Source organism: Manis javanica, chromosome 13 (assembly GCF_040802235.1).
Source record: "Manis javanica isolate MJ-LG chromosome 13, MJ_LKY, whole genome shotgun sequence".
Taxonomy (NCBI): domain Eukaryota; kingdom Metazoa; phylum Chordata; class Mammalia; order Pholidota; family Manidae; genus Manis; species Manis javanica.
The window spans coordinates 1,041,889-1,065,086 of NC_133168.1; the positions used below are offsets into that span (position 1 = coordinate 1,041,889).

General features: G+C 53.2%; 1 protein-coding gene across 4 annotated transcripts; it reads left to right on the top strand.

Annotated features, from left to right (window-relative positions):
• The first annotated feature begins 5,689 nt into the window (after positions 1-5,689).
• DDO (D-aspartate oxidase) lies at positions 5,690-22,346 on the top strand. Of its 4 annotated transcripts, none has more exons than XM_017667144.3 (5): positions 5,690-5,791; positions 7,497-7,672; positions 8,461-8,569; positions 11,927-12,103; positions 20,426-22,346. In XM_017667144.3, the coding sequence occupies exons 2-5, from the start codon at positions 7,501-7,503 to the stop codon at positions 20,991-20,993; spliced, it is 1,026 nt and encodes a 341-aa protein (XP_017522633.2). In that variant the 5' UTR covers positions 5,690-5,791; positions 7,497-7,500; the 3' UTR covers positions 20,994-22,346. The 4 variants fall into 4 exon arrangements, with proteins under 4 accessions (XP_017522633.2, XP_073076896.1, XP_017522632.2 ...); XM_073220795.1 differs by having other exon boundaries at positions 5,690-5,787; XM_017667143.3 differs by lacking the exon at positions 5,690-5,791 and adding an exon at positions 6,346-6,498.
• Positions 22,347-23,198: the final 852 nt, after the last annotated feature.

Here is a 23,198-nt window from a genome sequence, read left to right on the forward strand (position 1 = left end):
CAATTTGAGGGAACTTCATCTGTACCTTCTTTGTGTTTGTGTCTAAAAAGTAGTTTGCAGTTATATTAGTTGAGTTGATGGCAGCTGCCTTTGAGCTGGTGAAGATTTAGGGGAGCCCCAGAAGCTTTGAGTTCTAGTGTGGTTAAAAGCCCAGAGATAGTGGGAAAGGCAGGGATGTGGCTGTTGAGAAATGTGGTCACTATAACAATGATTTGAATAGTGCAGCCATATCTTGGCTATTGTAAATACAGAGCAGTGACCCTTAGCCATGAACTTCTCGGGGCAATAAAATTTTGCCCTACACGGTAGTGTCAACACAACTTTTTTCAAGTCACGTTAATTCATTCCACAGATATTTTCAGTAGTAATTAAGGTGGCAAGGTGACACTGGCTGCTGCCTTCGCAGAGGCGACCCGGTCTCGGTGACTCCCATGGGCGCGTCCTGTGCCCCAGTGCCTTCCCAGATGGCTTGTGTCCCTTGGGGGTCAGTCTCGGTGACTCCCATGATGGATGCTCACTTCTTGCTCGTGGAGTGGTCAGTGTGGAGGTCACGGAGGCAGGGCCGTGCTGAGTGGATGTTTGGCTCCGTGGGTCGGTCACAGAGGCGCTGCCATCCTCAACACTGGGAGTCCAAGGCTGCCTGGGTCTTGACATCCGCCGGCAGGTGGGGGAGGACTCTGTGTGCGCCTGCTGGAGGGGGACGCGGAGGGACAGCAGAGGCCTGGCTGGAGGCCCTGGGAGGTTTGCCCCAAAGAACGTGCCTGCCGAAAAAGAGTCTGTACTAATAGTCAGTTACCACTTTCAAATTATTTCTGAAGATTATTTATAAGCCAAGGGATTACGCCGCCAAGGGCACGGTCTGTTCTTACGGCTCTTGGATTCCGTCTGATCAGGTCCAGAGGGAGTGGGTCCGTCACCTGCGGAGGGGCACCGTCCGGGCGCGTCCTGTGCCCCAGCGCCTTCCCAGACGGCTTGTCTCCCTTGGTGACCGGCGGTCTCCTGGGCTGGGGGTGTGCGTGGGAGGGGGCAGGGGGGCCATAACACTTCCCTCCAAATTCCATAGAGATGGAAAGCGTTTGCAGAGCACGAGTAGAATTTACAAAATTAACCCACGATACTTCATTGTTCTGAAGAATACTGGAGACTTAGAAATTTCGAGTAATGACTTTAAAGATTTTACATTTCTCTTTTTAAAATATTGCTTACAATGGCCAGTCTTGCTGTTTTTGTTTACAGGGTTAGCATATTTGGACCGTGGCGGCGACTATGGCCAGAAAATCTTCCATAGGGGCAGCGTTTGGCCTCATTTACCTTTACACAGCAGAGCTGCGTCCAGCGATCATGAGGGGAGGGTCACTCATTTTCTCGTGTTTTCTTGTTGTCTTTCACTTGTGCGTCACTTCATCGTGTCTGGCCCTTGAGGATAAGGATGCTGTTTCCACGGCGGTTGCTGGCGCTCGGAGATGTGGGCAGGTCAGTTCACGCTGACACCCCGTCTGGCCCTGGGGCTTCCCTGCAGCTCATCAGCGGGGATATTAAAGAGGCTGTTTCGAAGGGACGCTCCACTGTCCTAACACCATCTTCACTCTCAAGTGCAGTTGACTTACTAACTCTACATACGATTCAAGGCTAACTTCCTCCGAACGTGTCCCGAGTTGGTGTGAGTCGTGTGAGGTGTGTGGGTGTGGCGTGGGTGTGGCATCTGGTTAACCAGACGCCGTGGGCCGGGCAGCTCATGCCACAGGGTTTGTTTCCTCGCAGCTCCAAGATCAAGGGTTTGATCTGGTTTCTCCTCGGGCCTCTCTCCTTGGCTTAATAAGAGGGACCTATTCCCAGTAAAACCACGTTCTTCCCCTCCTACTAGACATTCTGTAAGGTTCCCTTAACTTCTTGAGAAAGCACATTAAGAAAGCGGTTGACTTTAATAAACTGAAATAGAATGTACTGTAGATATAAAAATTCTTTTCTCCCAAATCCCACTCTTTACCCCAAATAAATTCCTGCCGTGGAAGACAGACGCTCTCCTCATGTCAGGCTGAGGGCAGGTGCACAGGCCCCGGGCGCATGGAGGTTTGGGGCTCACCCTCTTATGGCCTTGAGCTGCCTTGGGTCATCTGCGTGCCTGTAGACACCACTGAATGTTTCAGAGAAGGTGGACATAAATCTCGAGTGATTCTTGAGAAGTCACAATTATTGCTAAGCACGTCAAGCGGAGTGTAAGTTTTGTTGCCTGTTCTCACTGGAGGCCCCGGGTGGGCGTCTGTCTCGGCCACTGTGCTCCCCTGGCCCTGGGCTCCCGCCTGGACACGGCCTCTGTTCACAGGTCACTGGCCGTGGGTAGGAGCACCTCGGAGCGCCGTGCGGAGGCATCGCGGCCCTGCTCCGCGTGCATCTCTCCGGCGTCTGGACCTTCCTGCTGCAGGTGTCGGTCAGGTCGTGGAGCCTTGCTGGGATGGCCGGGAGGCAGAGCGCTGTCCCTCTAGATTTCCATTCATTGGAAGCCAATTCATTGAATCATGAGGTTGTGGGGTTCGTAGAACCCAGCTGGTAAGTAGGGTGGTGGTTGCTGTTTTTTTTTCAGATGATGATGATGATGATGATTATTATTATTATTTTGGTATCATTAATCTACAATTACATGAAGGACATTATGTATACTAGGCTCCCCCCTTCACCAAGTCCCCCCCCCCACACCCCTTCACAGTCACTGTTCATCAGTTGCTGTTTTTTTTGCTCGAGGATTGTTTTCCGTCAGTGGGGAGCCATCCATTATGATTCCGGCTGCCGGGGTAAGGCCGCTCCTCCATCTCATGGACCCGGGACCTCAGCGGTGAGCGCTGGTCTCCGTCCTCTCTCAGTGCCCATGCCCTGTGCCCTGGCCCGGCCCGGCCTGCACCCCGCCTGGATCTGCAGGCTGTGCCCGCCCCTGTCCACCTCCCAGCACCGCCTCTGGGCCCCCACTGTGTGCCTGCCAGCCAAGGCAGTTCCAGAGGCCACCTGCTCCTTGAGGGGTTCTGTGCTGCCTGATGGAGAGGTTTGGGGCTCTGCTACCTGCCTCTGCAGCCATGAAACGTGAGGGGCTCTTCATGCACAAGCCTTGGCCCTGGTGGAGAGGAAAAGGTCAAAACATGTGAGAAGGTGGGGGGCCTGGTGACAGAGGGGCTCCCTTGCCCTGCCCCCAATCCTGGGAGGAGGTGAGAGGCGTGGGGTGGCTGGCCAGGGTGCTGGGGGCTCAGTCCTCTGCTCCGAGAGTGGGGGTACGTGAGGGCTCTGGGTTTGTTTGCACTGTGTTCTTGCTGCAAAGCAAAAAAGAAAAGTCCAGTTCTGGCTTGGGTCTTCCATTTGCATCTTTATTATTTGAATTAGTGTTTTTCAGACCCTGACATAGGGTTCTTAGGGGGTTTTTATGTCAGTGAATAGATCTGCTACCTCTGGAGGCCCCAGAAAGCGCCTTTAAACATGCTGTGGAATGTCACTTTAAGTGCTGCCACCGCATCTAAGCTTACTCAGCATTTCTAGGAATTAGGTTATCAGCCTTCTGCCAAGCAAAGTAAAAAGCTGCCCTCCCAGGGCACCCCTGCTATGATGTGGCCTCACACCACGTCACAGGTGTACTGGTTCACGTTTCTCATTCCCAGAAGCTGTAAATGCACCAGGGATGTAGATTTATCAGAAAAATCATGCCTTTGTTTGTTTTTACCAGCTCTTCACAGGCAGTATTTTTTCCTAGAGGAATTTAAATTATGTAAGGACAGCGCACATTTTTACAGACTCCATAGAGATTTAGTTAGAAAATCCACCAGACGTCTTCATGTGGACTTTAATTTTTAATGTGATTTGCATTTTTTTTATTGAGGAAGTAAAATTGGTGTCATGTGATTTGCATTTTTAAAGGCAAAGACCCTTCTAATCTAAAAGGTCATCTTTTATGTGTCAGATCTGGAAAATAAGGAAACGCTGAACTTTTATAGGATGTAAGGTGGATCGCAACCCCCAAAGCAGCAACTAGTTTCTGTCGCCTTTGTTTTGTTTCCGCCTAAATTTTGCAGTGTTGGGTTCACTGCACCACGCGTCTGTGTGTGTGTGTGCGCACATGTGTGGCTCTGCCATGCCTGCCAGGGGCTGACTGCGGCCCGTGTGCTGACCACCGGCAGGGCAGGGCTGGCCTGCCTTGGCAGAGGGCTGATAACCAGCAGGTCCCAGCCCAGGGTGAGCTGCAGGGTGTCTGCACAGACTGTGAGCTCTGGGAGGCGGGGGAGGGGCTTGCCCGTGCAGCTCCTCGGAGGGCACCTGTAAGACCCGCATGCAGCTCCTGGGACGTGCGGGGCGGGGCTCTGGGGGCATCTAGAAGCCAGTGAGTGATCAGATGAAGCCCAGTTGATGAGCTAATAGCTCCCAGTCCTGCAGAAGTCATCAGATCTCAGGGAGGAATAAACAGGGCATCACTGTGTCAGATTCAGTTCCAGTCCCTGCTCTCTGAAGGGTGCGTTTCTTTCCTGGTGTGTCACTTAATTATTTAATTATTTTTAAATTCCTCCAGTTGCTCATCAGGACTTTGGCCTCTGTGAGTGGAGTGCTGACCCTAGGGCCTCTGGGGACACTGGGGAACAGCCACCTGGGATGAGGCCGCCAGACTGGACGCGGGAGAAAGCGACAGTTCAGGCAGATTGTTTCCCACAACCAGGGACCCTGCAGTCGAGAAAATGGACGTGATTGACGCAGGGGTTTCTGGTCGTGGTGAATAAACACCGCACGTGTGCTGTCCAGCTCAGGGGTCAGCGCTCACTTCAGTGGCTTTGTATTAGAGGGATATGATTCTCAGCATGTGCTCACAACAACTTGTAAGGAAAATCTTGGTTTGTTCTCAATATTCAAGAGGCGAAGCTGAAACTCAGAAGTTAGGTGACTTGCTCGAGCTAAGAGACCAGAGTGCCGCTTTGGCGACGACCCTCGCCCTGGAGTCTGACCCTCAGACTGGGCTTTGCCACGGGAGGCTCTGGACTCTCCTCGTTCTCTTAGAGCTTCACTTTACTCACCCGGAGAAGGGGGATAATAATAATAGCACCTCGTGGGGTGGTTGTGCTCCACAGTGTCCCGGGGTGTCTAGCACATGCTTGATGCTAAGTTCATGTTGGTTACAATGTTATTATTACTTTGATACCTCAAACTGCTTCCCTGTAAAGAAATATACGGACTGTAAAGTGTCTACTGCACTATGACCATGTGGGTTAAAGAATCATTTGGTTTTTATCCTAGACTATATCCTGAATAATTTTTCCAAATGCAATTAGGCCGTCGTCTTAGTAGGCAGAGCATTCTTCTGCCCTCAGCCACCCCCACTTGCACCCCCACCAGCTGGCCCGGCAGAGTCAGGCACCGGAGGGAGACGCCGGCTCTGGGCAGCCCTGCGGGGAAGCCAGTGTGTGCTTCTGGGGTGCTCTCTGGGGCTGGACGGGCTCCCCCGCTGTTTGCCGGCCAAACATCAGCTGGAGGAATCCCAGGCCGGAGGCCACACGGGGGTTTCTAAACAGGACAGAGGACACGTTAAGGGTGGACCTGCTCCCAGGGGCTCGGCCGAGCCGCAGCTCCGTGCAGCTCCCTCCCCAGTGACGCACGTGGGCGCAGGGGCCACTGGAGAGTAAGGTTAGAGGGCAGGTCCCGAGCACACGTCCCTACGGGAAGCAGTTTTATGCTCCCTCTGCGTCTCCGGGCACTGGGCCAACCACTTACTGGGCAAACACCCATTGGTGCCAGGGCCTCTGTGGCTTCCGGCGCTGGCTTTTGGAGGCAGGTACCCAGATCCTCGGCTTGCAGCTCAGGGGTCATTCTGTATCTACGCTGGGGTTCTGGGGCTGTGTCTTAGTGGGACTGGGTGACAGTGATTCACAGGCTGCTGACCGGGGTGCCCCTCCTTGCTGGCTTGCTGTTCTCCTCTCTCACAGCTGGTTATACTCAGTCACAGATTTCTTTCCTCTGAACTTAATTTATTAGAGCTGTTTTGAGGAAGTCGCTGGGCAGGGGTGGCTGATGTGAAGTAGTAAAGGCAGGAAGGGGGCAGGTGGCTCTCTGTCTCCGGGGACGCGGGCGGGGCTGCTCTCCTCAGATCGGCCCCGTTGCAGGCCTCTGCCTGCCCTGGAGCCCCCCAGCCCCTGCCCTGTGCCTGGGCAATCCTGCTCTTCCTCAGCTGGCTGGCCCGCGGGGGAGCGGTCAGACCGACGCGGCTGAGGGTCTGTGTGGTGCCTGGGAAGTAGAGGTGGCACTCATCCCACACCTTGGGGGACTGCAGGCTGTCACAGTGCCAGAGATCTTTGAGCCACAAGAGGCCCCTGAAGTGAGCCCCGCCCATCCCGAGGAAAGGGGGTTGTCTGCAGGTGGTCACGCTTTGTGCCCCGTGAGCCGAAGCCACGCCTGGTGCTGTCTGGGCAGGGGAGCTGTGCCAGGGGCAGACTTAGAGGCTGGCTCAGCTCCGTTGGCTGCCTGCTGCTGGAACTCCGTCTGGTAGGGAGGCAGCGGGCGACTGGGCTAGCTGTGCACTCTCCCTGCAGCTGCACCCCGAGACCCACAGGGAGGGCCAGGGAGTGGGAGCCGAGGTGGGAGGACAGGCAGGGGGCCACACGGACAGGGGCTGGCTGCAGGGCTGGGCTCAGCACACGCCGCGGGTCAGAGGCTGGCCGGGGCTGGGAGGGGGCTGGGCGCTGCGTTGCCCACTGGCTCTCACCTGGGGTGTGGGTCTCAGCACGCCCAGCCTGGGCCGCTGGGTGTCTGCCTCCTGCCTTTCCATCTGGGCTCCTGGAAGAAGCCCCCTGAGACACCTCAGTGGGCCACTTATTTACCACTCAAAGGTGCTAATAAGGACTTCATCGGGCCTGGTTTACGGGGAGTTGAGGCCAGGAGACCAGGGGTCTTCCGGGTTACTGAGTCAGCACCCAGCCCACCAAGGAGAGCCAGTCCCTGACCCGGGAAGCCTGCTCGCAGGGGCCGGGAGGGAGTTTGCTTCCAGTGAGAGTGAGGAGCAGGGGAGGGATGCCAAGTTCAAGGTTCAAACTCCCTGTCAGGTGGTCAGTGACCAGTCGGTGAACAGGAAGGGCTGAGTTAGAAACTGCTAGCGGGTCGTGCCCTCCCAGCGCTGCCCCGCAGGTGTCAGGGGCCGGAGAGGCCAGCTGTGCTGCTCGCCTGCCTCACTCCCTCACCAGCCTTCCCTCGACTGTGGGACTGTGGGATGAGCTGAAACCTCCCAGATGCAAACCCACTTACCTGGCGTGTGCTCTAGAGGCCACCCAGGAGGGTTTTGTTAATGTCTGCGACTCCGTTGAGTGTCGATGGGGCGTAGAATGGGTGCCCATTCCCCACGTGTGACGGGTGGACGGCCTCCATGGACTTCTCAGCCTCATGAGAAATTCTCACAGGACAGCTCTTACTTTGAGAGGCTGTGGGGCTGAGGGCAGAAGCCCAGGGCGTCAAAATAAGGCCTGCAGCCCCTCTCTCCCTCCTGCCAGGCCCATGGACACGACACGGATCGCAGTTGTGGGGGCAGGCGTGGTGGGGCTCGCGACCGCCATGTGCATCCCCCACTTGGTCCCGCGATGCTCCGTTACAGTCATTTCAGACAAGTCCAGTCCTGGTACCACGAGTGACGTGGCCGCCGGCATGCTCATCCCGCATGCTTATCCAGGTGAGAGCCGGGTCTTAGCTCCTGTCGGATATGAAAGATATTATATAAAACAGTGTGAATGGGATTCTGTTGAGCTACATGTGTGTGTGGAAGTGTGATGTCTGTGGCTAATATCTCACCGGCCCATCTGTTAGGAAGAGCTCAGACCGGCCGCAGAACGAAAACCGCCCCCACATCTCAGCAGCTCAAAAGCAAAGGTTTAATTTTTGCTCACGCTATGTGTTGACTGAGCGTCAGCAAGTGCCACCTCCGGGGACCTGAGCTGGTGGGGCTGCTGCCGTCCGGAGCGCCTCCGCGTCTGTGCCCACGGAGGAGAGCGTGGGGGTCTCGCGCACCGACTGGAGGCTCGGGCCAGGAAGCGGCGTTGCTGCTTCTGACCACGGCTCTTTCTCCCATCATCCCCGCTGTGCGGCCAGCTGCCTTCCTCAGCCGGGATCTGGCCCCTGCTCAGAAGTTAAGAACCTTCAAGGGCCATTTTTCGTACTACCCCAGCCGTGGGGCCCATTCCCTGCCCTGATCCCTACCCCTGTGGCCCCAAAAGCCCACCTTCCAGATGGTCCATATGTCAGATTTGCACTGATTGGCCGATTTCCACTCTGACAGTCAATCATTACATGAATAGACACAGACATCGTGTGTCCACGTTCAAAACCGGTCACTGTAGAGCCTCCGGCCTAGTGGGCCCCTCATCTAGTTGTCGCTCCCTTTGTTTTCCCAGCTTCTAGGAAAGGGCTTGTCTGAAGCCCACTCATCACCATTTTACCCCCTGCCTCTTTCCACGATTTCAGACACACCCCTTCCGCAGCAGAAGCAGTGGTTCAGAGACACCTTCGCGCACCTGTTTGAGATTGCCAACTCTGCCGAGGCCGGAGAGGCCGGTGTCCATCTGGTGTCCGGGTAAGAGGGGAAACCTGGAGTCACTGTGGACCTCAGGGGGATTTAACAGACTTCAGAGTCCAGCGTAGAATCCTAGGAGTGTCCCCTGCGAGCAGGCCTGAGCTTGTGTGGGAGGATTTAGAACATTTTAGGTTTTACTCTAAAGAACTCAAGAAAGACAGTTACAGTATTATTAGATTTTTAACAATAAAACGACCATTACAGGCTCTCCTCACAAATACTATGTTGAGTTTCCCGAGGGATGAGGACTGGTTTGTGAATATGGCTAATAAAACATCTAGTAGGAAAACCCTCACTAACGTTATTGCGGGTCACGTGGCTGATGGAAACTAAACAGGTGTGACGCTGGAATGGGTGCAACGTAGAGGGACATCCTGTCGACTTGGTGTCCTTGGAGAGTGAGCGGTCCCAAGGGAGTACATTTTGTGAGTCACAGAAGTTGCCCTTTGAAGTGCCATTTAGGAAAAAATATTTCTCAAGTGGTTAGCCCGCTTCTATTAGATTCTTCATCTCTGATTTCAGGAGACATGCATAATTCAGTGCAACAATTTAAAAAATCCTTTTTAATGTTTCTAGCACAAACTAGTGCTTAAAATGTGACACTACCTTTCTACATCATCGTAAGCAGAGATCACCGACCACTTCATCATTTTAAATTAATGTTTTAAATTTATGACATCACATACCCTATGTGATAACAGTCCTGCCGTACAGCCTTCTGCCGAGCAGAGGGAGGCAGACGCCTTTACCGAGCTCTCAGAACTGCTGCGTCGTCTGTAGTTTTAAGAAACTGTCCACTCTCCTCTTCTGCCATCAGGCCGTCGGCTGACATGCTCTGCTCATGAGAGCGCCTGGGGCGTCGGGCGGACGTCCACCCTTCCCCGTCCCTCCCGCACCTCTGCGAGCACCCAGTGCTGCTGACACCCTCATTTCCCACAGTCCCTACCCAAGCAGCAGCTCTTCCTTCTTTACTTCCTGAAGCTGCACTGATACTATAACTATCTCCAAAGGCAGGTGATGAGCCACATAGAAAAACTGTTCTCAATGATTTATGGCTACATTTTGTTTTTGTCTAAAAACAACGTGACCCAGCCTAATTCATAAACTTTGGCTCTAAGCAATTTTTGGAAACAGTTGTGTCCAAAATTCAAATGTCCTTTCAAGAGTAACTCTTTGTCACCACAGAGGATATTAAAAAGAATGTACTTCAAGCTATTCTTGATGACAGTTATTTATTTCATTCAGGAGAATGATTTTTGTCCTACTTGCTTCCAAAAAGGATTTGAATCAGTCAAGCAAAGACAAGGGCAGAAATATCTGTGTGTTCTTGGCTGAGCATACAGCCTTTTCATCTATTTATTCCTCCAAAATTATTTATTCAGCATTTGGCAGTATCAGGACTGTCCCAGGTGTTAGGGAGACGGAAACGAGCAGTTTAGTACATACCGCCTGGCATATAGTAAGTGCTCAACAAAGATGTGTTGAGTGAATGTTTATGACAGACAGACACGGTCCTGCCCTCAGGTGGCTTCTGGTCTGCAGGGAATGCCTGCAAGCTGAAGAGCGCAGGTGGGGCAGGAGTGACCAGGGAAAAAGAGTGCAGGGTGCTGTGGGGCCTATGTCTGGGGACAGACTCTGGGGAGTCACGGGAAGCCACCCGGAAGGAAGTGATGCTGCAACAGAGACCAGCCGGCGAGTGTGGGTCAGGCAGGTGACACCGTGGAGGTGAAGGGCGCAGGGACAGGGTCAAGGGGACGGGAGGCAGCACCCCAGTCGAGGGGGCAGTGCAGGCATGGGTCTGAGTCTGGGTGGCTGTGCTGTGTCAGCAGGACTGAACGAGTCCAGGGCCCTGTGGGGCAGAGGGTTTTACATGGTGAAGTAGCCGAGCATGTTTGCGTTTCAAGAATGTTCTGCCTGTAGTGGAGACAGAGATGATGGCGGCATGGGTTAGGGGCAGGGAGAGGGCTGGAGAGCAGAATTTGAGAAATGCTTCAGAGGACATTTACTGGGACTTGACAGCTGATGGCACGTGGGGGTGAGAGTGGAGAGTCACGGGTGATTCTTGGGCTTCTGGTGTCAGCACTCGGGTAGAATGGGCCCCATTTTCTGGGCTGGATAAGACTGGGGAAGGGGTCTGGGAGAGTGTGTGTGGGTTTAATGTGTGAGACATGGCAGTGGGCTCAGCCCGTGGGGAGCAGGCAACGCGGGTCCGGGTCTGGTCCTGGAGCTCAGGAGAGGGAAGGGGGTCAGAGAGGCAGCCTTCCGAGGGTCTGGCCTGTAGGTGTTGGTGACGGTGCGGAAGAGGGCAGCCCAGCCCAGGGAGAGTGTGCACAGTGAGACAGCAGAGGCGCGGCAGTGCGGCCACAGGGGCTGCTTTGGAGGGGTTGCTGAGGGACACACGTCCTGGGACGCCATGAGCGCGTCGTTAGTGACCGTGTGCAGCCCTCGGATGTTCCCAGCTGCAGCTCTGATTGGCGGCAGGTCTTCCTATGTGAGAACAGCCCAGTACTTACGAAGGCGTGCGTATGCCTAGCAGCCACTCACAGCCCTACTACAGGCTCCTTGTTAACAGCCACCAGTGTCCCCAGCTCAGCCGCACCATCCAAGGCCCAACGCTGGGAACAGGGCTTCCCCTGACCCCCTGGGCATTTTGTCTAGAGATACAAGAGACGACCTGCAATGTAACTCACAATTCACACCCTCTGAACACCCAACATTGCTCCTTCCAATTTAGATGTTGTTTTGTTGAGAATTGAGGCCAACCTTTACAATGTTGACAGTTTGTTTACAATTTAAGCATTATAAAAACCAAAAAAATCTGTCCTCAGTAATGCACAGTCACGAGTGAATAAAGAAAATCTGGGCAAGACTTTTTAGAAAGAGAATTAAATGTAAACTTTAAAAGATGCACTATTTTTATCTATTTATTTATTTTTATTAAGGTATCATTGATATACAATCTTATGAAGGTTTCACATGAGCAATGTTTTGGTTACTAGATTCCCCCTATTATCAAGTCCCCCTCGCCACATACCCCATTGCAGTCACTGACCATCAGCATAAGATGCTGTAGAGTCACTGCTTGACTTCTCTGTGCTGTACTGCCTTCCCCGTGCCCCCCCCTATATTATGTGAAGATGCCCTATTTTTAAATGTCTTAGTCCCCCAGTCATGACCATTTTAAATTTACCTACTGAGCTATCTGAACCCCAGAGAACAGAATAGATCTTTTCCTCTCTGTGTATTGGCAGTCTGTTTTTTAAATGCTTTAGAGATTGTTGCATGGGGTTCACTAGAAATGGGTTTCTAGGAAATGTTTCAGGAAATTTTCAGGAAATGTCCCTCCTAATGTTTGAGTTGGCAGATATTTCAGAGCATTGCTGCTGAAGAAGTGCCATTCTGGGCTGATGTGGTTCTGGGATTTCGGAAGATGACCGAGGCTGAGCTGACGAAGTTCCCCCAGCATGCGTCTGGCCACGCTTTTACGACCCTGAAGTGTGAAGGCCCCAACTACCTCCCCTGGCTGGAGAAAAGGTCAGTTGGAAGGGCTCTTTGCTGCTTCCTTTATCCGTCACAGACACCCACAGGCTCACAGCTGTTCGGAGCACCTGCTGAGAACCCCCCGGGCCCCTCACAGCCCTTCTGCACCGTGCTTTGCTGCTCTCGGACGGCTAGGGTTTTATAAAGCCATCAAAGACTGTCTGTGTCCCGAGGAGGGAGTCCCACCACGCGGGCAGTGACTTGCCCATCGTTCACTTCTAGGGGTGATCACGCTGTGGTCCCCTCCCCCAGGACAGCCGCTCGCTGAATGGTACCCAGTCCCCTCACCTAGAACATGGAACGTCTGGAGAATATGTTTGCGGTTATTTGGATGAGAGTTCTTAGGCTTATTACAGATCATTTTTTTTCTTTACTAGTGATAAAGGACATAGCTTCACTATTTTCTTTGTTATATGTAAGACCTCTAAAACTGAGGGCTTATCTAAAGTAGGTAATTGCTTCATCACCAAGTTTAGCCTAAAATACCTTGAACTTGCATTTTGACTTGGTGGTCAGGGTTTTGTGTTTCCGTCATTCAGGAAACATACCGAGAGAATCTCCTTCACTGAACCTGGAAACTGTGAGTGTGTTGAGGGCTGTGAAATTCAGCCCTTTCAAATCCCCAAATCTGTGCATTGGCAGGTGGATGGCAGCGCTGGGAATCACTGTGTGAATGTTGGAGGAGTGACTTGGGGAGGCCCTAAGTGGCAACAATGATCTGGTCCCAGACATAGGATGATTGATTCATGTCAGTCATCAATTCTACAGTTCTTCGTGAAACACCTGTATATAGCTGGCATTGTCCTAGACGCTGGTTGGAAAGGATAAAACATGATCACTTTTCTAAGGAATGTATAGCCTGCTGGGGTGATGGTGTGTGTGCATACATGTGTGGTTGTGTGCGTGTGTGGCAACTAACAGTCACAGTCACACATGTGATGGGGCCGTGCGCAGACTCCGAGGGCGGATTGGGAGACGAAGGAGCTTGGGTGTGTGAGGCTCACGTCGGGAGGATGGTGACGTATGTGTGGGGCTTTATAAGCTCTCTTCTCCCTTCCACCTCCTAGCAACTGATGCGGGACATTTGACTGGGTATGGTTCCAGTTTCCTGAAGCTGCCCTCCCAGGGCTGGTTCCCTGGCCCCTAAAGCAGTCTGTTTGCTGGCTTGGACCTGTTCACGACAGCTGACAGGTGAGCAGTCGGCTGTCACCCGACGGCGTTGCCGTCCCAGCAGGTCACCATCCTCTCTGAGTGGTACTCTGAATGTGCAGCATTCATTTTGTCCTTACGTATAAAAATTATTGAAAAATATATTATAAAAAATGGAAAATCAGAAGTGATTGGAAGATATGTTGCTACTGGTTTGAGGTTGAGGTGTCGTATATTTTGTCTTAAATTCAGGTAAGGGGAAGTTACGAGACGTGCCCGAAGGGGCAGAGCTTCCCTGTTAATATGCTACATAATGTTTTCTGATCATGATAAAAGAATGGAAGAACATGTACACACTGTTGGCTGCACAAGTGAGCTGTTGTTGGGAAGTCCTATAATGTTCGGTGCTTGTACTTCGCCGGGGCTGAAGGCTCATCGCACCCCAGGCTGCCGTCTGGCCTTGGTGCTCAGGAAGGTGCACAGCGACCCGGCTGGAGCCCGCGGGCTTGGGCAGAGCAGGGAGAGGCGGGTGCGGGAGCACGTGGCCATGTCTGCCCTCCTCACAGAGACCACAGAGGGCCCCAAGGCTCCCCGCGCAGATGGCCGGGCGGGGCAGGGACAGCGGAGGACGGACACGGACACGGAAGCGTCCTTCTCCTTGTCATCGTCTCTCTGTCTTCTTTATGCGCTTAAGAGTGGCTCGTGGGCACGATGCACCATCATCCCTACACGTCACTGCATGTACTTCCTAGGAGCGATGATGTCGCTTCATACAGATACGGTGCTCGCAGATGCTACACAGCAGTGTGCGGCCCTTATTCGTGTTTGGCCCCATCAGGCCCCGTTAGCGCCCCAGCGTATCTCTCGGGCCGCGATCCGGTCCGTGAGCACACGTGGCATTGAGTCTTCCTGTCCCTTTAGTCCCTAGTCGTCTTTGCCTTTCACGGCCTTTACGGCTTCGGATGGCGCGGGCCAGGTGTTCCGCAGAACGCCCCTCCGTCTTCCTCCCGGCCAGACTGAGGTCACGTATTTTTGGTGGAACTCAGATGGGAGGCTGGGTCCTCACCACCTCGAGTAGGAGGCTCGCGGCCCCAGTCTGTCCCGTGTGGTGGTGTCCGCGCCGAGCGCCTGGCACGCCCGCTGTGTCCCGCGTGGAGTCACTATCGCCCCTTTGTGATCACTGGCTGCTGATAGACCTTGAGGCTCCATGAGCGCCCTGTGCCCATGGACCCCTCACCCCCGGGTTTAGCGCCCGCGGGTGATCTCTACCCGGGTCATCACTCCAGGGCTTGGCGAGGGGGTTTTCCAGCTGCTCCTGCACCTGCTCTCAGCTTTGGGGAAGAACCGTTCCTTCTCCTGTGTTTACTTATTCAATTGTTTATTTATATCAGTGTGGACTCGCGGTCCCTATTTTATTCAGTAGATTAGAATCTATTTATTTTGATGCCCAAATTGTCCAAGATTTGGCCTGTGGGAGACCCTCTGAGCTGCTCTTGTGTCTGTTTTCTTCTTTTTTCTTTTTAGCCCTTGCTTACTTTGGGGCACCACAGGATGCCACCCACCCCAGTTTGGACAAGAAAAACACTTTCTTTCCATCTACGTTCCCCTCCATCTTTTCCTTAATACAAATCCGAGCCGATGCGCAGTTGGAACTTACGGATTCAGTGCGGAAACGAGCCGCCTTTACCCCCTCTCCCTGCCTCTGTCCCCTGACGTCTCCCTCTGTTGGGACCTGTAGGCCTTATTCACATTTTGCCAGTTGTCCCAATAACATGCTTTAGAGCTGAAGAAAATTCAGGATGGTACGTTGCAAATATATACATATACATATTTTAAGTATCTATTTATATTCAATGAACATATATTTAATGCATATATATATTCACTAGAAGCAAGAGACTAGGTTCAGCCCATATTGTAAGGGAGGGAACTAGGCTTCAGCCTTGAAGGAAGCAGTTTCAAATGATTTGTGGATGTACTTTTAGAACATTATCATTGGCCTGCTGAGTTCAAGTTGTTTACATCCTGGCCACATGCAAAATATACATACATAGTTTTTAAAAAGTTCTGTTATAAGTGATTTTAGGTACAGCTATATTAAGGCTCACAAAGAAGCAGTGGGTTTTTTTCTGTGAATCTATATGCATAGTATAATTTGCTAAGTGAAATTTTAAATTTGTTTTTTTTCTCATTTGCCAGTAGACTGAAAATAGTTAACTTTCTGGCCACTGTTAATAAGGTGTCATGCTTTAGGCTTGAAGCAAGGAGTAATTTTTAAATGGACCGTGCCTGACAGTGCACGTGCACAGCGACAGCCGCACACTGCCGCCCCTCGGGGTCCTTGGCCTGGTGCACATCTTTGGCAATGGCTTCCTGACTCTCCGCCATCCCTCCCTCCCCTCTGCTCCCTGTCCTCACAACGGTGAATCAAAAACTCAGTGTCGTTTTCCTCATTCTAACAGACTTTAAACTGTAGATCCCAGCCGACACTGGTCCTTCCTAGAGGCGGATGGTGGCCGGGCTCCATGCAGAGCTTCTGAGAAACGGGAGGCAGAGGCTCCCCAGCTCTGCTCCCCAGCCCCACACAGGCCTCAGCCTCACCTGTTCTCTTTGAATCGGGTGCCCCAGGCCCTGGCTCTGCCCTCCAACGAGGAATGTGCCGCCAGCCTGGGAGAGAGCTGGGAAAGGGCCTCCCTCCACCCTTCTGACTGGGACCCAGACCCCAAGGTGGTGAGGTGGGCAGAGAGGCACCTCAGCCTTCCCCCGGACCGTCACGTGCCTTCTCGCCCCAAAGCATCTCAGCTCCTCAGCAGAGAGTCTATATTCGCTTAACTCAGAGAACTGTTTGGACGATACTTCCTGAATGCAGGTACGAGCCATTTAAGTGTTAACAAGGAGGCTTAAAATGCCTACCTTTGGCAAGATGGGACGCACTTACAGATTTTAAATGACACAAAGAGTTTTTTTTCTCCAGTTTCTATTTATCAGGTTCCAAAACCAATTTGGGTCTAAATCCCAGCCTGTGGATTCCAGGTGCATGAGGTTCTAGGGCACTGCCTTGGCACTGTGCACACCTAGTTCTGTCCCTGCTGGACTGCACCCCCTTCCTGCTCTGACCTCCACTCCCAGGTCTCCCTCCTGAAACCCCCGACTCCCCAGAGCTGCAGAGACGATCCCACCCCTCTGCACCGGTGCCCACTGGGCCTGTCCCTCCCCGGGCCCTCTGCACCAGAACCCCCTGACCCACTAGTGCCGCCCAGGGTTCCTCCCTCACACGGCTCAGGCTGTGACGGGGATGGGATGGGGTGCAGTGCAGGAATTCCTCTGGACCCAAGAGAAGGGATGGGCTGAGGGGGCTCCCCTTTGCTCCTGGGAGATGGATTGTGTGTGTGTGTGTGTGTGTGTAAAGAAGTGCTTTGTGGAGCCCCAGCCCTTCTCGGGGGCACAGCTGCTCCATCTCCCCCTTGCTGAAACCCCCAGGGAGCGCAGGATGTGCCCTGAAGGCAGCCCTGCCCCCACCCATATGCATGGGACCGGCTGGTGAGGCCCAGCAGAGGGCTGGCCGCAGGCTGGGTGAGAGTGGGTGCCCCGGGCTCTAGGGGACTGCCATAGGGCACTGGCTGCAGCTCTTTAGTGAGCATGCTCCTTGGGCCCCCAGCCCCCCATTTCCTCCTGGGAGGCCAGGGCAGTGACAGTTCCCCCTGTGGAGTGTGAAGTCCTGCTCGGGTGCAGGGAGCCCCAGGGGGAATGTCCCCAGGCTTCTTCCAAGCCCAGTCACACTGCTGCAAGCCTCCAGGGTTGCTGACTCCTACGGTTGCAAAAACCCTGTCACCCGTGTGACGTCCAGCTTCCAAGCACAGCCGTCTCCTGCGCCTGGCGCTGTCCTGATCTGTTGCCCTTGGGAGGTACAGTGGTGCCTGGGTATCACCACATGGTCGCATCGCAGCAGCGCAAGGATGACCAGCCCTGGGCACCTTCAGTAAGGCTGCTCCTGGGGTGCCAGGCCTGGGTCCCTCCCAGCCAGTGGCAGGGCTGCAGACAGCCCGTCCACGGCGACAGTTTGGGTCTGTGGGTTAGGCTGGACAGCATCAGGAGCTCAACCCTCCGGGTGCCTTGAAACAGAAAAGCGGGGTGCTTGCACTTGTTGAATTTTTACGTAATCCTCATAAAAAGCCCCACGAGCTCGGTGCCCCTACCGCCAGGTTATTGTGGAGGGAAGAGATTCAGTGAGTTTAAGAAATCTGCTCAAATCCCAAAGCAGAAAATTCCCTTATTTCTCTGAGAATAATTCTGAGCTCTGATTAGGATGGTTGGGGCACAGAACATAATGTTTAAATATTAGGCCTGAAGCCCACAATCTATTAAAAGCAAAACCAAGATACTCTTCCAATAACGGTCAACTTAAAACAGTTTTAAAATCCAAATATCCTTCTTAGAGGCTATGAAACATAATCAGGTGCACAGGATGCTCAGGGCACAGGGCAGGCCGCTCCCGTGCGAGATACCAGGGCTGCGCCGCCCGTGAGCCTAGCCCAGCGCTGGGCCTGCTTCCCTTGCAGAGAAAGCCTGGAGCATCGTGGGGGATGGGCACCCGCCGCCCCCAGACTTTGTCCAGATGTGCTCTCGTTTCATTTCCCCCGCGAGCCTGTGAAGTCATATTATCTCCAAATTATGGGTGGGAGATTAGAGCTTACAGGAATTGAGTGACCTGCCTGAGGTCATATGACCGGTGAAGGGCAGAGCTCTCCTTTTTCTAAACGTCGTTTCTTTATGTTCACCGTCTGAAAGGTTGTGTCGGTCGGTGTGGCTGCCCAGTCCCGAGCTCCCCTTCCTTCTGTGCCAGTGTTACAGGGGAATAAAAGCTTTACCTTTAAGAACACTCATCTAGTATTATATACTGGAAGAACGTAACTTAAGCTCCCACACTGAGAAAGGTGGAAACTTGGGACCATAAAATTTATTTGCTGCATTCAATACTTTTAACGTCTACGAACTAATTTACTTAGGAGCAAACCAAGCCCCAGGCTCAGTCTCCTCTGTCACCACTTTTGGTGACGCTGAAGTCTGTCCGCTGGCCTCACAGGCCTCGTGGCCCTGCAGCGCCGGCATGGGCCGCAGTCTCTCCTTGGGCCCCCCTGTCCCAGGGAGGCAGCGCCGTCTCCCTGGAGTTTGGCACAACAAGGAGGCCGGGCAGAGTCCAGGTGCTGGCGCTGCTGCTCCAGCTCCGGCACGTGGGGCGCTGCTCACGGCCTCTGGCAGCAAGTTATGTAGGCTCTAGAAGTTTCTGTCCCTCCGCTGCCTTCGCATGAAGCCGCTCTCTGCCTGACCCGGAAGGCAGAAGGTGCTCTGAACCGTGTGACCTCCTGCTTGTCAGGGGCGGGAGGGTACGAGCTCTCTGCCTGCAGGCCTGGTGGCAGCCCCTCCCGGGCCCTCCGGAGAGCAGCTTGGAGTGCATTTGGAGAGGCAGGTGCCCTTTGTATTTGTCAGGGTTCTGCAGAGAGAGACAGACCGGAGAGTGTAATCACACTGATGCTGAAAATAAATGCATGTGCAGATATGATATATGTATGAGATATATTTTTATAAAGAGGTTATTATAAGGAACTGGTTCCCACAATCACAGAGGCTGAGACCCACCATCTGAAGTCGTGTTGGCAAGCGGGAGGCCCGGCAGAGCCGTGGCCCGCCTGGAGGCCGGCTCGGGACCAGGAAGAGCCAGTGGTTTAGTCCGAGTTTGAAGGTGGAAAACGGCTGGTGTCCAAGGCAGTCCGGCAGGAGGAGGGTCAGCCCCGTCAGAGTCAGGCTTCCAGCCGATTCGAGGAGGCCCACGCACGTTAGGGAGGGTGGTCTCTTTTACTCATTCCACCATTTAAATGTTAATCTCATCCAAAAACACCCTCACAGAAACATCCAGAATATTGTTTGGCCAACTATCTGGGCACCCCATGTCCCAGTCAAGTCAACACATAAAACTCACCATTGCATATGCAAACCAGGATTTCATGCTGTCTTCAGGACTGACCAATGCTTGTGTCAAGTCAGCTAGGTCATGGGCACTGGGCTGGGATATAGTTGTAGTAAGAAGCATTCAGCATAGATAAGAAATTGATAACTTATTGATATCAATCCCCTACAATTTATTGCGCTTACTGTCATACCCATTACTGCGTGTGCACTTTGCAGCTATGGTCTGAGGCAGGCAAGGGAGGGGTCACCCCCATGACAGATGAAGAGACTGAGGGTCAGAGAGGTGAGGTGAGTTGGCCGTGACCTCAAGGTGAAAGTGGGGCAGAACTGGGACATACACCCCTACTCTTTGATCGCACATCGCCTCTCATTTGGAACTTATTTGTTCTGCTGAGTGGTCGCACTTCTGTCCCAGGCCCGGTTGTCATCCCTTGAGGAAGGGCGCTGTGCCCCACAGTGGGGCCCTCTTTGCAGCGTCCTGCGCTTGGGCCTCCATCCTCATCTGTAGAACAGAGTTGCCGACGGCCTTTTTCTCATGTCACGTGTCCTACACTCTACAGGTGGCCTGTGAGTGAGTATAGGACCCGGGAGGCTGTGCGTTCCGGAGACAGAGTTGAGAGGTGCATAGTGATGGCCACATGACACTGTGAATGTGTTAGCATTAATGGCATTGAATTGTATTCCTAAAAATGGTCAAAATAGTGAATTTTGACCCATTTCTTTTTGTTATTGATAAACTTGGACCAAAACGTCATGACCAACTGCACCTATCATCTTGTCCGTCAGCTACCCCTGTTTGTGTTCCTGAGGCAGACACGGGGGGTGCAGTGGGGGGCACGTGGCCCCGGCCTCATCGCCCAGTGCAGAGGCCACAGTGACCCGGAGGGACGTGCACACGTTAACAGCGTAAGATGGAGTGTCTAAGGCAGGAAGTTTTGGTGCTAGATAAATGACAAACAAGAAATGCCTGGATGTTCAAAATGCCAGATAAACCTGGTGTTTACTCAGCATCCAGTATGATTTGGGAACTCCACAAAGAATGAGAAGAGCAGGTGTGTAATGCCTTCGTTTTGGAGTCTTGAAACAGGTTCTTACTGAGGTTCAGCAGGAGGAATGGCCCACCTGCAGGGACGTGAGGGAGCTGGGCCAGCATCCGGCCAGGGGGTCCCTAGGCTCACTCAGGTCTCCTGTTCTCCGCAGGATAAAAAAAGATGGGGGCCGGATCCTCACACGACGAATAGGAAGCCTGTGGGAGCTCTATCCGTCCTTCGACGTCTTGGTCAACTGTTCAGGCCTGGGAAGCAGGCAGCTTGTGGGAGACTCGAAGATTTTCCCCGTGCGGGGCCAGGTGCTCAAAGTTCAGGCCCCCTGGGTCAAGCACTTCATCCGCGACGGGAGTGGGCTGACGTATATTTACCCTGGGGTGGCCAGCGTGACCCTGGGTGGGACCAGGCAAGAAGGAGATTGGAATCTGTCCCCAGACGCAGAGATTAGCAGAGATATTCTTGCCCGATGCTGTGCTCTTGAGCCCTCCCTGTGTGGAGCCTTCGATATTAGGGAGAAGGTGGGCTTGAGGCCCTCCAGGCCAGGCTTGCGGCTGCAGAAAGAGCTTCTCGTCCAGGATGGCCGGAGGCTGCCTGTGGTCCACCACTACGGCCATGGGGCTGGGGGCTTCTCTGTGCACTGGGGCACTGCTCTGGAGGCCGCCAGGCTGGTGAGTGAGTGTGTCCAAGTCCTAAGGAACCCCACTCCCAAGTCCCAGCTGTAGGTGACATGAAACCACAGCAGAGGGTCCCAGCCACCACTAATCAAAATATAGTTTAAGTACCAGAACAGATTCTAACGACTTTTCCATTGCATGAATGTTTAATTAGACGTGTCTTTGTTTTCAAAATTTAGAAAGAGGAAATATGTCTCAGTAGGTTTAGACTAGTACTAATCTAATCTGGCACTAACCTAGAACTAGATTTAAGTCTAGTACTAATGACATAGGGCGTAAGGCTCTACTGTTTGTTAAATCGTATAGAGTAAGATTCCTGTTAGATCTGGTGTTCAAGGACCTGTGCCAATTTACACACTGGAAGCTGGAAGCTGTCGGGCTTCTGGCATCTCTTGGCTCCTAAGGCCACAGGAGATCAGCCGGGGAAAACTCTCAGCTTGTTGTCAGTGCCAAGCCTCCGAGACGCGGGAGGGTTACAGCCTAGTGAGCAGGTAACCCCTCCAAAACCCTGCAGGGTGATCATGCAGTGCAGGCCGCGGACGTTTAATGTTAGACAAAAGCACGATCCTGTTAGGACCAGTGGCAACCTCTTTCTCCCGCCCGCTGGTACACTGATGGTTCAAAAGGGACGAAGCACCTATGGACGCGGCGCCAACTCAAGGGCTCTCTGGGCTCAGCCGTAAGGGTCACGCTCTCTGTTGCCCAAGGATTGACAGTAGCGTGCTGCGTGGAGGGCGTTTTTGAAGGTTGAATGGCATTGGCAGCCAGGAAGCCAATTTGCTAATTAAGTTGGAGCAATCAGTCTGAAGGAAATACAACCAAAGGGTTTCCTGGAAGCTGTTAAAAAGTATCGGGGAGGAGGGGGAACATGCCTCGTGATAAGATGAGTTTGGGAATCGCTGCACTGAGCGACCCTCCTGGCTTCTGGGCTGAGGCCTGCTCGGCGCCCTCTCTCCGTCCGCGGGCTGTGCGTGCTCAGAGCAGCGACCTGAGCCCGTGGCAAGGGAGGCGCCGCTTGCGGGGCACGGAGGCTTTGGAGAAATAGGGGCAATTTTCGTTGTACATTTTGGGGGAGATGGCATGCGTTTATGAAACCAAGTTCTATTTTGGACATCCTGGAGTTGGCCATAAAGATGGGCAGAGGAAGCCCCCGGCACAGCGCTCTTCGCTCTGCTTTGACCTTTGCTCTGCATGTGGCTTGTTTGAAGAGGACGCTCGGCCGGCCGGGGAGCTGTCGCAGGTGCCCGAGGACTCGGTCTCCGTCTTCCTTCGCCGTGTTCTTCTCCAGTTTAATCAAGTGTGGGTTCTTTTCTGTTGATGTCCACCAGGGGGTGGTATTGTATAAAACTCAGATATATTGATAAATTTAGAAAAGTCTAGAAATAAAAAATGGATACCAGGTATGTGGAGTGAGTGTGATTCTTTTGAGGGTTTGGAGTTGATGTGCCCCAAACACAATTGTTCTGTTCAAAGTATTGTAGAAATGTTCGAGCTTAGGTAGACTGAAAATACATGTGCATGCATGCACTCCTCACGTACAGACGGTGAGAAATAATGTCATTTTAAGAGGGAAATAAACATTTTAATGGTTAAACGAAAATGGAGAATGGCGCTTCAAGCAGACGTTTCCCAGCGCTTCTCCAGCAGTGTTAAGGGCGCTGTCTGTGCCCACAGTGTAAACCTGCCCCACCCTCTGCCTGTTGACCGTTTGCTGCTGTAGTTTCACTCTGCATTTTGTATTTCTAACACCCAACATCACAGGACTGTGACATGGGAGCTTCCTGAGACAGCTGCGTGCCCCCATTTCGTGTCCACTAATTGCTGCATCTCTGTGCCCAGTGACTCTCATGGGTTCACTCATTACAGTCAGTAGCTGCCAGCCTGGGGGGCACTTCAGAATTGCCTGGGAAGTCGTGAGAAAATGCTAATGTCCATGTCTGCTTTATTTAATTAGATTCTTTGTGGGGCACGCAGGACCCCAGCATCGGGGTCTGTTCAGAGCTGCCTCTGGAGTGCTAACTGGCTACCGGGGCTGAGAAGCGCTGAGCGCTGTCCCCCCCTCTCCTCCTGCGCTTCTCTGCTCCCAGACTGCGTCTTCCTTCCTTCCTCGCTGTGGGGTGGGGCTGGGGGGTGCTCACAGAGGCCGTGTGTCCCGAGGGCCTTCTGGGCAAGGCGACCTGTGGAGTTAGCTGTCTCCCAAGTGGGTCTCCAGAAATGCTGGGCATCACCCTGCCAGCTGTAGGCCGGCTGCCC